The following is a 13,575-nucleotide window of genomic DNA, read 5'->3' as shown; positions in this document are numbered from 1 at the left end:
GGACCGCGAAGAACGCGGCTGCAGCTTATGGCCGGAGGGACCGCGTGAGCTGAAGGCACGCAGCGTGGGCGCATCACCCCCAACACCCACGCCAGGGCGTGCTACGGTCACCCCTTGAGGAACCATTACACAGCCGGGAAAACAGCAGGCCGCGCAGGCTCGGGGCCAAGGGCTCCACCAACTGCCCACCCAGCGGCGTGGGGTCCTGGGGGCTTCACCCAGCAAGCGGCCCTCTCGACTCAGCCGACGGCGCTTCCTCCTGTCCTTTCACAATAATGGGGAGAGAGAGGGCAGACGAGGGGCACGAGGAAACTTCGAGAAGAATCCCAGAATGAGGCAAGCCAGGAAGTTCCAAAATAACAGCAAGTGTTGCGGGAAACCCTCTCCATTCCCATTCAAATTAAAAAAAAAAAAAAAAAAAAAAAAAAAAGCTTTTGGCTTTTTACTTCCATTTCAGAGTTCAAAGACATTTTGAAATCGGCACAGTCTTTGCATCATCCCCCATGTGGCCACTGAGACCCTTGGAAAACGCTAATGCAAAGTGTTAATAATGGTGGGGGAAGGTGTCTACAGGAACCCTCTTTTCTGCATGACTTTTCTGTAAAACCTACAACTTCTCTAACTAAAAAAGAAATTTATGTTTAAAAAAAAAAAAAAGACCGACCTCCAGAATGAGGGGCTTACTATCACAGCAAAGTCCATTCTCTCTCTCCCTGTCTTAGTTTTCTAGGGCTTTCGTAAGCACTTCCCACAAACTGCATGGCTTAAACAACAGAAAGTTCACGTTTCTAAAGGCTACAAGTCTGAGGTCAAGGTGCCGCAGGGCCAGGCGTCCTCTGAGCTCCGCAGGGCTCTGGTGGTGGCTGTACTGCATGATGCTCTGTGGCTTGTGGTAAAACTCAAATCACCACCTTCATCACACAGCTGTCTTCTCTCCGCATGTTTCCTGTCTGTGGATTACGACCCGCTCTGATCCCGTTTGGCCTCATCTTAAATAACATCTTCAAAGATCTTACTTACAAATAAGTTTACATTCACAAGATCTGGGTAAGACTCAAATGAGTCTATTTGAGGGACACAGTTAAATCCATAACACTCCCCATAAAACGATTCTCTGTACTGACCCACCCTAGTTCTACCCGAGGGTCACAGGGTACATCACAATGCCTCGTCTACAGAGCAGACCTATTGTCCTTTTGAAGACAATGATCATGATCCTATACCAGACACTCTTATCAAAATGGGTAAAATAAAGAAGAGACAACACGAAATGCCGGCAAAAGTGGGAAACGTAGTAAAATTGCGTGTTTAACTTTATAAGCTCATTGTTGGTGAGAAAACAAGATGACACAACCACTTTTGAAAGCAGTTTAGCAAGAGCTTATAAAGTTAAACACGCACTTACTACAGCAAACAGCAATCCTACTTCTGGGTAATTTACGTGAGAGAAATGAAAAGTTATGTTCTCACAAAAACCAGCCTGGGTGGGAAGCGGATGTGGCTCAACTGATACAGCTTCCACCTACCACATGGGAGGACCTGGGTTTGATCTCTGGGGCCTCCTGGTGAAAAAGAAGATGAGAAAGTGTGCCTGCATAGCAAGCCATGCCCACACAAGTGCCTGCATGGTGAGCCAGTGCCCGCACAAATACCCACACGAGTGCCTGCGTGGTGAGCCAGTGCCCGCACAAATACCCACACGAGTGCCTGCGTGGTGAGCCAGTGCCCGGCAAGTGAGTCACGCAGCAAGATGATGATGCATCAAAAGAGAGACAAGAAGAGAGTCAAGGTGAAATGCAGCAGAAACCAGGAACTGAGGTGGCACAATTGACAGGAAACCTCTCTCCCCATCAGAGGTCTCCAGGATTGAATCTCAGTGAATCCTAGGAGAGAAAATGAGAAGACAACACAGACAGCAAAAACAGCAGGGCAGGAAGAGGGGAAGGGGGGTAAATAAATAAATAAATCTTTAAAAACAACAATAACAACAACAAAAACCCAGCCTAGGGGGAGCAAATGTGGCTTGAGCAGTTGAGCACCCACCTCCCACATGGGAGGTCTAGGGTTCAGTTCCCAGTGCCTCCTGGTGGGGAGGGGGAACAAAAAACAAGGGAAACATGTGGCTCAAGCGACTGGGCTCTTGTCTACCATATGGGAGGTCCTGGATTCGATTCCCAGGGCCTCCTGGTGAAGACAAGCTGGCCCACACCATGGACACGGAGAGCTGACGGCCCACACTGTGGAGAGCTGGCACTGCAAGATGATATAACAACAAAAAAAGGGAGACTCAGAGGAAAGACCGAGACACAGCAGACCAGGAAGATTAGGTGGCGCAAGCAACTGAATGCCTCTCAACCACATGGGAGGTCCCAGGATTGGATCCTGGTACCTCCAAAAGAGAAAGAGGAGAAGAAAAGCAGACATGGAAGAACACACAGAGGATGGACACAGAGAACAGACAGCGAACACAAACAACAATGGGGGGGGGACACGCACAAACAAACAACAAGCAAAGCAAACAAATGACAAAACGAAAACCAACTCAGAGGAGCCAACGTGGCTCAGTAGTTGAGTGCCGGCTTCCCACATAGGAGGTCTGGGGTTCAATCCCCGACCCCAATACCTCAAAAACAAACAAACAAACAAACAAAACCAGTCTGCCTTTGGTGATAGCAGCAGTGTATGGACAAACAACTGTGCTATATCCATACAATGGACTTCTACTCAGCAATAAAAAAGGAATGAATTACTAGTATGCACAGCAGTATGGGTGAAACTCGAATGCATTATGGTAAGTGCAAGAAGCCAGACTCCAACAGCTGTGTACTATGTAATACCATTATGACATTCTGGAAAGGCAACAACTATAGGGATGGGAAACTAAAGGAACTGGGTGGAGGGAAGCGCTGACTACAAAGCTGCAGGAGGGAAGTTTTCAGTTGATAGGAGAGTTCTGTATCTTAATTATGTCGGTGGTTACACGACTGTGCATCTGTCAAAACTCACTGAAATTTATTTTTTAAAAGGGTAAATTTTACTGTATTCAATGATACCTCAATAAACCTGGTTTTTTTTTTTTTTAATTAAAAGTAAGACAGCGTGGTGCCCTGGACTGAAGCCATCATCCCAGGAGTGGGGTGACTGGTGAAGAGCTGAGGCTTGTCACCCTCCCTCTGCCAGTGAATGCAGTTACAGTAACCGTTAAAAAAAAAAGCACAGTGAAATAAAAACGAACACCAAGTCAACCGTCAACAAAAACCTCCAATGCCTTTCCCACAGCTCCTCTGTACGATCCTGGTGCAGATCTTCTTTTGGATTCAAATGTAAAACTGTCACCTGTCCCTCATTTAAACCCTTCCTCTTCCTAAGTCAGGAATTCACTCAAGAAGGCAGATTTTACTTTTCCTTGGAATGTCCACGACAGGATTCAGAAGGTAGGGGCTTGGACTGCAGAGGCCTGAAAAGGGGTGCTGGGAGCCGGCACAGCCCCTGGACTGTGGACCAGGGGCAGAGGAGCAGAGGCCCTGCGCCCATCACTGGACCTCTCCTCTGGCCACTCTGTGATGCAGCTCCCCACTGATGCCAAGGCCCAGGCTCGGGCTCTCTGTCCTTGGTCCCCTGGTCACCACTCTCCAGCCTCCTTGGTCTTATTGACAGCTGGGCAGGTCCCAACTTTGCTTCAGAACCCTGTGGGCCTGTGGTGCTAGGAACCGGGGAGAACACTGTCACAGGCGCTCAGGCTGGTGCAGGGGAAGCTTCTGGACCTCCGCCAGGCACTGGCTATCAGGGAGAAGCAAAACAGCCCCACAACTGGTCATCAGAGGCACCACGGAGCCGAGCCAACCCACCCTCACCTGCAGCCGGGAGAGCCAGCGCCACCCGAGGCCTAGGCCCGATTCCTGCAGCGAGGTCAGCTCCGCTCAGAGAACTTCCAGGACCTCCCTCAGACCTACTGAACCCGAAACCCTGGGGCAGAGCCTGGTGGCGGGGGCGGGGCGGGGGGGCCTGGCAAGCCCTCCAGGGAGTCTGGCTTCTGATGCCCGCTAAATTTTGGAACCGTGTCTGTAGCCAGGGTGCATTTAACGGCCAGCGTGGGCTTTGCTTTCCCTTGTTTTACCAGCTGTCCAGTAGCCACACCTGAAGGAAACCCCAGGGACGAAATGCAGGGCTATCCTCCAACCCCCCAACTACAGAAATGGAAGGGGGCTTCCTCCTTTGCCAGTACACAACTCTAGCTCAGCTTCCTCCTGGGACTCAGAAAGACAGGAGCCAAGGCGAAGGAGGTGACAATTCCAACACAGCAGCTGCAGCTGTGCCTAGCTCTCAGTGGTCCTTCCAGACACAGTACTTGTTCTAGAATCCTTGCTTCAGGGTCTGCTTCTGCAGCAGTGGCCTATTGCTTCCCCATCACTCCCTCATCTAGAGCACCATCCCTGAAAGGCCCAATTCAAGTGCCAGCTCCTCCACAAAGGTCTCTGATTCAGAACAAACGACTCCACCCCCTGGGCTATTTCCTTCTGTTTTACACAGGGCAGAATGGCCACTTATCTCTCTGCCTCCCTGGCTGGATGTGAAGAGTAGGGACCATGCTAAGGAATGAAGAGAAAGCAGGCTTTCCAGAAGGGGGAAGGAAGGGCAAGAGGGCACAGAGAGCCAGAGAGCAGCCCCTGTCCCCTGATGATTTATCGCTACCTTCCCCTACCAACCAGAAGCCACACTTTCAAGGAATCTCCACAGGGACACAAGGGCAATCCTCCGCTCCTTCTCTTGCCAACCAGCCAGGAGATCTCTGTTTAATAAAACATCTCTCCCATTACCTCCATTTGCATGGAATTTAAGGCGTGCTTTACAAATGCTGCCCAAGAATGTCTCTTCTTAAAACCTCCCCGGTCATCGAAGAAGAGAAATGAAAGGCAACTCAGAAAATTAGGTCAGGATGAATAGGGAGAAAGAAATACCAATTGCCTGAAACGAGCGTGCATTCCCTGGGCAGACTGCACCAGCTACCCACACGGCAGGGTTGGAGCCAGGCTACAATAATGGGCCAGATGGCATGGGGGAAGCCACGTGCTGAGCGGAAGAATGTCTGAAAAGACCTCAGCAGGGAGACACTGCAACCTCCCAGGCTGTTAGCAAAGGTGTGAGGAGTCGGTAGTGGAGTCCACGTGGAGAAGCGAAACAGGAGAGAGTACCTGACGACCTAACGCCAAGCAGGTGGACTTACCAGGTGTGAGTTATGGGGGGAAACGCTACACCCCAGGCTCCCCCTACCAATACTCTCCTATGCCGAGTATAATCTGCCAGACTTTTCCCAAATGTTCTTTTTAGAGAGATGAAAGTGGGAAAGTAGAGGTGGTCTTATTTTAGAAACTTGCTCCTGCCTTTATTTTCACAGAGACCAAGCACATGGAAACAACCAGGCTCCATCTAAATGCTCCGTGCCCTCCTGCCAAGGGTGGTGGCGGGCTCCCAAAGGCTGGCAAGGGAAGAGCTGTCTCCTCTCACCGAGGTGGGCTGAGCCAGGAGGAATTTCCCAGGAGGTGCTGGAGCCCATCACCCATTCTGCCCCAAGCCCACCGCCAGCATCCGGGACCTTGCCAGGGCTGGGTGAGGCCAGAGCGAGCCTCGGCATCATGTGGAGGGCTCCGAGAGCAGCCCCGGCCAGGCCCCACCCTGAGTTTCCGACCCAGCAGGTGTGGGGTGAAGCTGAATGGCTGGTTTTCTCATGAGCGCCTGCACGGTCCAGGGGCCACACTCTGTGAGCCACCGGCTTGGGCACAGTGGGAAGAGAGGCACATCTGTGCAACGGGCCTTCTGGGGAAGGAGACCCCAGAGGACACAGCCATCTTCTTCCTAGGGACCGTCTGTGCTGGGGAAGAGAGTCTATGTCCGTGCTAAGACAGTCGCCACTAGCCACAGGCGGCTACTGAACACTGGAAATGTGGCTGGGAGATGTGACTTCATTTTAATCAATTTAAATTTGAATAGCCACGTCTTTCAGCTCTGAACAGGATGCTGGAGCTGCTGCCGCAGACACCCTGCCATCAGCGTGACGCTCCCACGAAGGAGAGGGCAGAGCCAAGAGGGCCACGTGCCGCAGCGGGCCCACCTTGGGGCTGCACCTCTCTCGTTTAGGACGTACGTGTGTCCCTGTTGCAGCCACGGGCCTCCTGGCCAATACAGCCGAGAGCGCCTTTAAGGCAGCCTGTGGAGAGACGTTGCTGCACACCCAGAGGACAAGGGCAACGGGAAAGAGAAGAGCGAGGAAACCAAAACGTGGCTCCCTGGGAACCTAAGAGCGTTTGTTCCGGCTGGAAGGGGTGACGAGTGCTTTCTGCGTTAAAGGCCTGGGCACAGGCGGGGAAGCTGCCCCTGCTCCAGAGGGTCCATCAGAGGGTTGCACCCTGCCTGCCTGTGGCCGGTGGCATCGCTGACCCCTCCACCCCAGGCGCGGAGCCAGCATCACACGGGATAACACCGGCCAGCGGACTGCCCACACGAGGCCTCTCCCAGGGCATGCAAAGGGCCAGCCACACAGAAAACATCTTCCCACTCATGCCTCAAATTCCCCCATTAGTAATAATTGCTACGGGTTAAGCAATTCCTCTGTCTGGAAGCCTTTTTTAAATTTCAAAGGCTCCTAGGAAAGGTAATACTTTAAACCTTAAATGTCGAGGGGAATGAATTTGTCAGATCATTGTTACTCGTTCCCAAGGGAGAAATGAGGCACCATAAATTCACAGGTTTTTTTGTTTATTATTATTATTATTGAAAAAATGAAAATGCTCTAATGATGATTGAAGTGATGAGTGCACAACTATGTGATTATACTAAATACTGCAGATGGTACACTTTGGATAAACTCTATGCTTTATTAATATATATCAATAGAATTGATTAGGTTACAAAAAAAAAAAAACCACAGGGAGCCGAGCAGAGGTGAGGCAAGAGGGTTTACCCAGTTCAATTTTCTAGAAGCCCCCACCTTACCCTCTGTTGACCCTGATGCCCCACCCCCATGCCCTTCCTCAAGGGGCAGTCCCATGTTCAAAATGCCAACCACCCCACATTCACTCGATGAGTCTAAAGACATCCAAAGCAGGCAGAACAACAAAAATGAGCATGCCACGGCCGAGAACAGGCCCCTGGCTGCTCAACAGGATGAGAGCACCCTGTTGGTCCTCTCTTCCCCTCACCACAATGGCCCCACTTACTGTAATCACTAATTAACCATCTCCCCCATGCACCCCAAGATCTATGTGTGCAATGAGGGACCAGTCCTTCCCATTCTCCACCAAACTCCAGAGCCTACTCTGGCTCATGGGAGGTCTTCAGTAAATAGGGGTCAGATTCACCTATGAAAGCTCTGCCTGTGGCTAATTCTGGAATCTCAGGCATGAGGCTTCCCTGCCCTGGATGTCAACTTCCGCCTCTGTCGATATAAGGAGGAAAGAAATAATTGGACCATGACCTCTGCAAGCCCTTCTGGCTCCACAACTCCAGCACTCACCACTGAGGCGGCACCCAGCAGACTGGAGCCACAGAACCCACGCTGGGGGTGCTAGAGGATGTCACCCAGGAACCCTATTGCAGAGGTGGTGTGAAAGACAAGAAAAGAGACACCGCCTTCCTGCCCATGTGTCGGTAGTGATGCGAGAGCACGGCCGACCTCACCTTAGGGGTCTCTGAAACCCAGGATCAGAAAGACACATCCAGTTCAGCATGGATGGCTGTCCCTGGCCCCAAGGTCACACGCTGTCCAGGGGGCTGCTACTGCTTACAGTGGAGTCTCAAAAGGCAAACAGTCTCACGGATACTGGTTGCTGAGGGAAACAGGCTCCCTGAGAGGGTCAACATCCTGAAGGGTGCGGCGGCTTGCTCGGTCGGTAGAGGTGGGGTCTGGCTGCAGACGAGGGGTCGGTCCGGTTCTGGATGAGGGGTCGGTCCCGCTTGGGACGAGGGGTCGGTCCCACCTGGGACGAGGGGTCGGTCCGGCAGCAGACGAGGGATCGGTCTCACAAGGGGTTGCACGGTTCGGCTGACGGGGTCGCCCGGCAAAGCCGGCGACGAAGGGGTCGCCCGGCGAAGCCGGCGACAAAGGGGTCGCCCGGAGAAGCAGGCGACGAAGGGGTCGCCCGGAGAAGCAGGTGATGAACTGAGGACAAGGGAGGCCAGGCCCTTGTCGGGGGCTCTCAGGACTGGAGGGCGCACGGCAGAAGAACCACCGTGGAGACAAGGTAAACACGCAAGTCCAACTTTATTGAGGGAGAGGCAACAGTTTTATAGGGGCTGGGGAAGGCTGATTGGTCGAAGCCACGCCCTGTTCTGATTGGTCGCCAGCGAAAGGTCAGTGGGCGGTACTGGACGGGGGAGGGGTGGTGGTTAGGGATTGGTTGTCGCTGTTGCTGGGGGAAGGGGCAGGGTTTAGGGATTGGTGGCTGCTGTTGCTGGGGTGGAGGGCAGACTGGATTTTTCTGCCCAGGCCTGGCTGTTGCTGCTGTCGGGGGAGGGGAAAAGGGCGGGCTGGATTTTTCCACCCACGCCTGGCTGTTACTGCTGTCGGGGGAGGGGAAAAGGGCAGACTGGAAGGGCAGGGAGAAAGAAGAAGAAGGGTGCCGCCCTACAGGCATCGTGTGGCGCCATCCGGGAGGAGGGGCAGCCGCGGAAGCATGGCTGCCGAGAAGGGGAAACCCGAGGGCACTCTGCGCCCATGCCGAGCTCCCTTCAGGGGTGGCGGTGAGTCCGACCAGCCACCCTATTATGGGGGCAGTGGCTTGGCCTGCCGCGGCTGCTCCCCCGCCAGGCCAGCAAACCACACTTCAGCCCGAGGGGTGACCACATTTCCCCCTTCTTTTCAAATAAGGACCAGGATGGCAGCAGCAACAAGTAGCTGAGGCCCAAGAGGCAGTAAGCAATGAGAGAAGCGGGGCTGAAGAGGGAGGTGAGTATGACGGGGATATAAATGTACAATTTAGGGGGTGGTATCTTGCCGTTGCAAGCAAGGGTGGCCAATGTCCAATTCTTGTTGATCTCGGCGGCTATAAGATCCATCTGTTGTTAAAAGTCCAGGATGACAGTGCGTTACAGGGAGTTGATCTCTTCTTGGCGGCGAAGAGCGGTAGAGGCAGACTGTGTGATGGTCTGGAGGATCGCAGCAGTGAGGACAAGTCGCATCAGGGCACCAGCGACGGTGGTGGCGGCAGCGTCGGGAGTGGTGGAGACGTAGGCGAGGACAACAAGAAGGCCAAAGTCTTCACGGGCGCGAGAGAGGCCGATGTTAATGGGGCGGGCCGACATGGGGCGGCCCAATCTGCAATGCAGTAGGGGTTCAAGCGAAAAAAGGAGGGGGGCGGGGGACGAGAAAGGATGCTTTGGATGGCTGAGAAGAGGAGTGAGGTCGAGACAGGAGGAAGCTCCGCAGAAGTATGGGGAGGCAAAAGCAGAAACGTTATTAGATGTTAGAAAGCAGGCCGCAGGCCGGGGAAAGTGGGTTGCGGGCCGTTTAGCGGGGCTGGAGCTGCTTGAGAGCGATGGCGGCATGGGGGGCCACGGTTACAGAAGACTTGGGGCTGTTTCAGAGAGATCTTACACCGGTGAGTGTCTAGGAGACCAGCGAGGGCCCGAACTTGTGGGGCTTGCTTAGCAGATAGGATGTTACCCATTGCTAATGGCCTTTTGGAGCCGATAAGAAAAGGGGCCCTTACCTTGAGAGTGTGGCAATGGGAGCCGAGGTGCGCGGTGAGACGAGGGGTCGGAGCCGGTGGGGCTCCGACGGTGGTCGCAGGCCAAGAGAAGGCCCCGACGAGGGGAGGGCGGGACGACGAGCAGTGGAGCAAGGCAAAGGGGAGCAAGCGTGGAGGGGAGGAGGCAGAGGTGAAGGCAGGGGTGGAGGTGCTCAGGCACGCGCTCCTGAGAGTTTTATTGGCGCCTCTTAATCATAGCGGGTCGGTATAAGCCCCCGACATGGAAGGAGAAAGCCATCCAGCGATTCTCCCAGACCGCCGTGGATCATATGAGGTCACCAAGGTTCAGGAGCAGCAATGCAGAGCGAAAAGATAGGGGTGAGAAGAGAGGAGGGCGTAGAGCTGTGGTAGGGTTACTTCAGACGTGCAAGCGCGTGCTCCCGAGAAATCTAAGGCTCCTCTTAATCATAGCGGGTCGGTATAAGCCCCCGACATGGAAGGAGAAAGCCATCCAGCGATTCTCTCAGACCGCCGTGGATCATATGAGGTAGCCAAGGCTCAGGTAGCAGCAATGTTGCACGAGAGAAGTCCCAAGGTGAGAAGAGAGGAGGGGGTAGGGCTGTGGTAGGATTACTTCAGACGTGCAAGCGCACGCTCCCGAGAAATCCAAGGCTCCTCTTAATCATAGCGGGTCGGTATAAGCCCCCGACATGGAAGGAGAAAGCCATCCAGCGATTCTCCCAGACCGCCGTGGATCATATGAGGTAGCCAAGGCTCAGGTAGCAGCAATGTTGCACGAGAGAAGTCCCAAGGTGAGAAGAGAGGAGGGGGGGGCCGCCAGGTTATGGAGTGAGGCTGTGGTGGAGTTGCCTTGCCCCACGTTGTGCTGTGGTGGGGTTGCTTTGCCCCACGTTGGGCGCCAACTGCGGCGGCTTGCTCGGTCGGTAGAGGTGGGGTCTGGCTGCGGACGAGGGGTCGGTCCAGCTCTGGACGAGGGGTCGGTCCCGCTTGGGACGAGGGGTCGGTCCCACTTGGGACGAGGGGTCGGTCCGGCAGCAGACGAGGGATCGGTCTCACAAGGGGTTGCGCGGTTCGGCTGACGGGGTCGCCCGGCGAAGCCGGCGACGAAGGGGTCGCCCGGAGAAGCAGGCGACGAAGGGGTCGCCCGGAGAAGCAGGCGACGAAAGGGTCGCCCGGAGAAGCAGGCGATGAACTGGGGACAAGGGAGGCCAGGCTCTTGTCGGGGGCTCTCAAGACTGGAGGGCGCACGGCAGAAGAACCACCGCGGAGACATGGTAAACACGCAAGTCCAACTTTATTGAGGGAGAGGCAACAGTTTTATAGGGGCTGGGGAAGGCTGATTGGTCGAAGCCACGCCCTGTTCTGATTGGTCGCCGGCTAAAAGTCAGTGGGCGGTACTAGTTGGGGGAGGGGTGGTAGTTAGGGATTAGTTGTCGCTGTTGCTGGGGGAAGGGGCAGGGTTTAGGGATTAGTGGCTGCTGTTGCTGGGGTGGAGGGCAGACTGGATTTTTCCGCCCAGGCCTGGCTGTTGCTGCTGTCGGGGGAGGGGAAAAGGGCGGGCTAGATTTTTCCACCCACGCCTGGCTGTTGCTGCTGTCGAGGGAGGGGGAAAAGGCAGACTAGAATTTTCCGCCCTGCGCCTGCGCAGGGAGAAAGAAGAAGAAAAGTGCCGCCCCACAGGCATCGTGTGGCGCCATCCGGGAAGAGGGGCGGCTGCGGAAGCATGGCTGCCGAGAAGGGGAGACCCGAGGGCACTCTGCGCCCATGCCGAGCTCCCTTCAGGGGTGGCGGTGAGTCCGACCAGCCACCCTATTATGGGGGCAGCGGCTTGGCCTGCCGCAGCTGCTCCCCCGCCAGGCCAGCAAATCACACTTCAGCCCGAGGAGTGACCACAGAAGGGGTGGGGGGGGTAATGGCAACACACGTGCCTCCCCCTGCACCCCCTTCCTTTCTAACACCTGAACCAGAGTCCTGCCCTTCTCCATGATATGGCAGCGACAGATGCAGGGCATTAAATATCCTGCCATAACCACTGGGAGGACTGGGAGTGTGTGAACTGCAATGTACACTGAAGTCCATGCAGTGTAGCAGGGCTCCAAAATGTAATCAAGGGCAGAGAAGGTGCCGTGCTGATGGGAGAGGTTCTGATGTGGGAGGAGTGGGGGGGGTAATATGGGAACCTCTTACATTTTTTAATTTAACATTTGTGTGATCTATGTATCTTTAAAAAAGAAAAGATTAAAAAAAAAAGAGGACTAAGTGCTGATAGGAGGAAGAGAATGGAAATGATGGGAGAGGATAGTCCTGAGGGATGTGACAAGTGAGGGCCAGAATCCAGCCCAGGAGCCGGGGGCTCTAGCCCACACCCAGACCCCACCCGCCTGGCCACCTCCCGGCGGGGTACTCACCCACACTGCTGAGGGAGCTGCTGCTCTCCGAGTCCGAAGGCATGATGGACAGGATGCTGTAGGTGGAGCCTGAGGGCAGAAGGAAGACAGATGGTTACCAGCCCCGGAGGAGCTGCTCGCCTCACCCAGACAGAACTGCCAGACCAACTGGGCCTCAGTCAACACCAGGCCATGACGACCAACGCCGGGACTAGAACTCAGGAACCAAGAGCCAGGCAGGGGGAAGCGGGTGTGGCTCAAGAGGCTGGGTGCCCGCCTACCACATGGGAAGTCCCGGGTTCGGTTCCCAGTGCCTCCTAAAGAAGACACAGAGCAGACAACAAGTGCAAATGATGGGGTTGGGGGGTGGGGAGAAATATATAAGTAAAATAAATCTTAAAAGAAAATAAAAATAAAGAGCCGGGCAGAGAAGGGGCAGTCCACCTAGCCCTCCACTGCACCTCTCTGCAACATTCTGGCTCAGGGGAGCAGCTCAAGGGCAGAGTGGCAACTGGGAGTCACTGCACTGGCTTCCTGCTGGGACATCTGGGGAAAGGCTTAGCCAGGGTACAACAGGCCCCAGGGATTTCCTGCAGATTGTTATCAACGTGATTCTGGCAGAGGCAGCAGGGCATCAATTAAGCATCAACCGAACTATTTGTTCTGCTATGTCCTAGCTGTCCTTAATAATTTAGTCAGTGTCTTCTTCCTGATTAAACATTACTCATAAACTTATGAGCAATTACACCATCACCAAAGCCAGGGAGTAACACAGGCTTTCCTTTTTCCTTTTTTTAAGTCTTGGTTGACAATGTTAACTCCTGATCTTTGGACACAATTAATTTGAATTCAGATATTTTCAAAGCCAAGATGTTGTCCTCCTGGCATCTGGGGGAAAAACAAACCTTGGATCTGGAATCCCCATTTCTGAACCCACAACTCAAGTCTACCTAAAGAAGCTAAGTCAGGCCCAGCAAGTCACTTCAGTTTTCTGGGACTCTAATTATTAATGATTTTAGAAACAAATGGTGTGCTTTGCTTATCAAGACTACAAATGTGGGAAGCAGATTTCGCTCAACTGATAGAGCGTCCGCCTACCATATGGGAGGTCCAGGGTTCAAACCCAGGGCCTCCTGACCTGTGTGGTGAGCTGGCCCATGCACAGTGCTGATGTGCACAAGGAGTGCCATGCCATAAGGGAGCCCCACACACAAGGAGTGCACCCTGCAAGGAGAGCCACCCCACATGAGAAAAGCGCAGCCTGCCCAGAACTGGTGCCATGCACACGGAGAGCTGATGCAACAAGATGACACAACAAAAGAGACACAGAAGAACACACAGTGAATGGACACAGAGAGCAGATTGGGGGGGGAGGGGGAGAGAAATAAATAAAAATACATCTTAAAAAAAAAAGACTGCCAGTGACAGAAAATTAAGAGGGAGGGAAAATCAACTCCAATTCTTAACTGGGAGTTGGGGGTGGA

The 13,575-nt window shown here is 54.0% G+C and overlaps 1 protein-coding gene across 1 annotated transcript in view; it reads right to left on the bottom strand.

The window, feature by feature from the left end:
- Window positions 1-13,575, bottom strand: part of LOC131278825 (disks large homolog 5-like) — a 91,070-nt gene that overhangs the window by 61,136 nt on the left and 16,359 nt on the right. Inside the window, 1 exon segment of the mRNA XM_058299296.2 lies at window positions 12,113-12,181. Coding sequence (XP_058155279.1) covers window positions 12,113-12,155 — 43 coding nt within the window. The 5' untranslated portion in view covers window positions 12,156-12,181.

The sequence above is a fragment of the Dasypus novemcinctus genome, chromosome 6, assembly GCF_030445035.2.
Source record: "Dasypus novemcinctus isolate mDasNov1 chromosome 6, mDasNov1.1.hap2, whole genome shotgun sequence".
Taxonomy (NCBI): Eukaryota; Metazoa; Chordata; class Mammalia; order Cingulata; family Dasypodidae; genus Dasypus; species Dasypus novemcinctus.
This window is presented reverse-complemented; position numbering and strand designations above follow the sequence as displayed.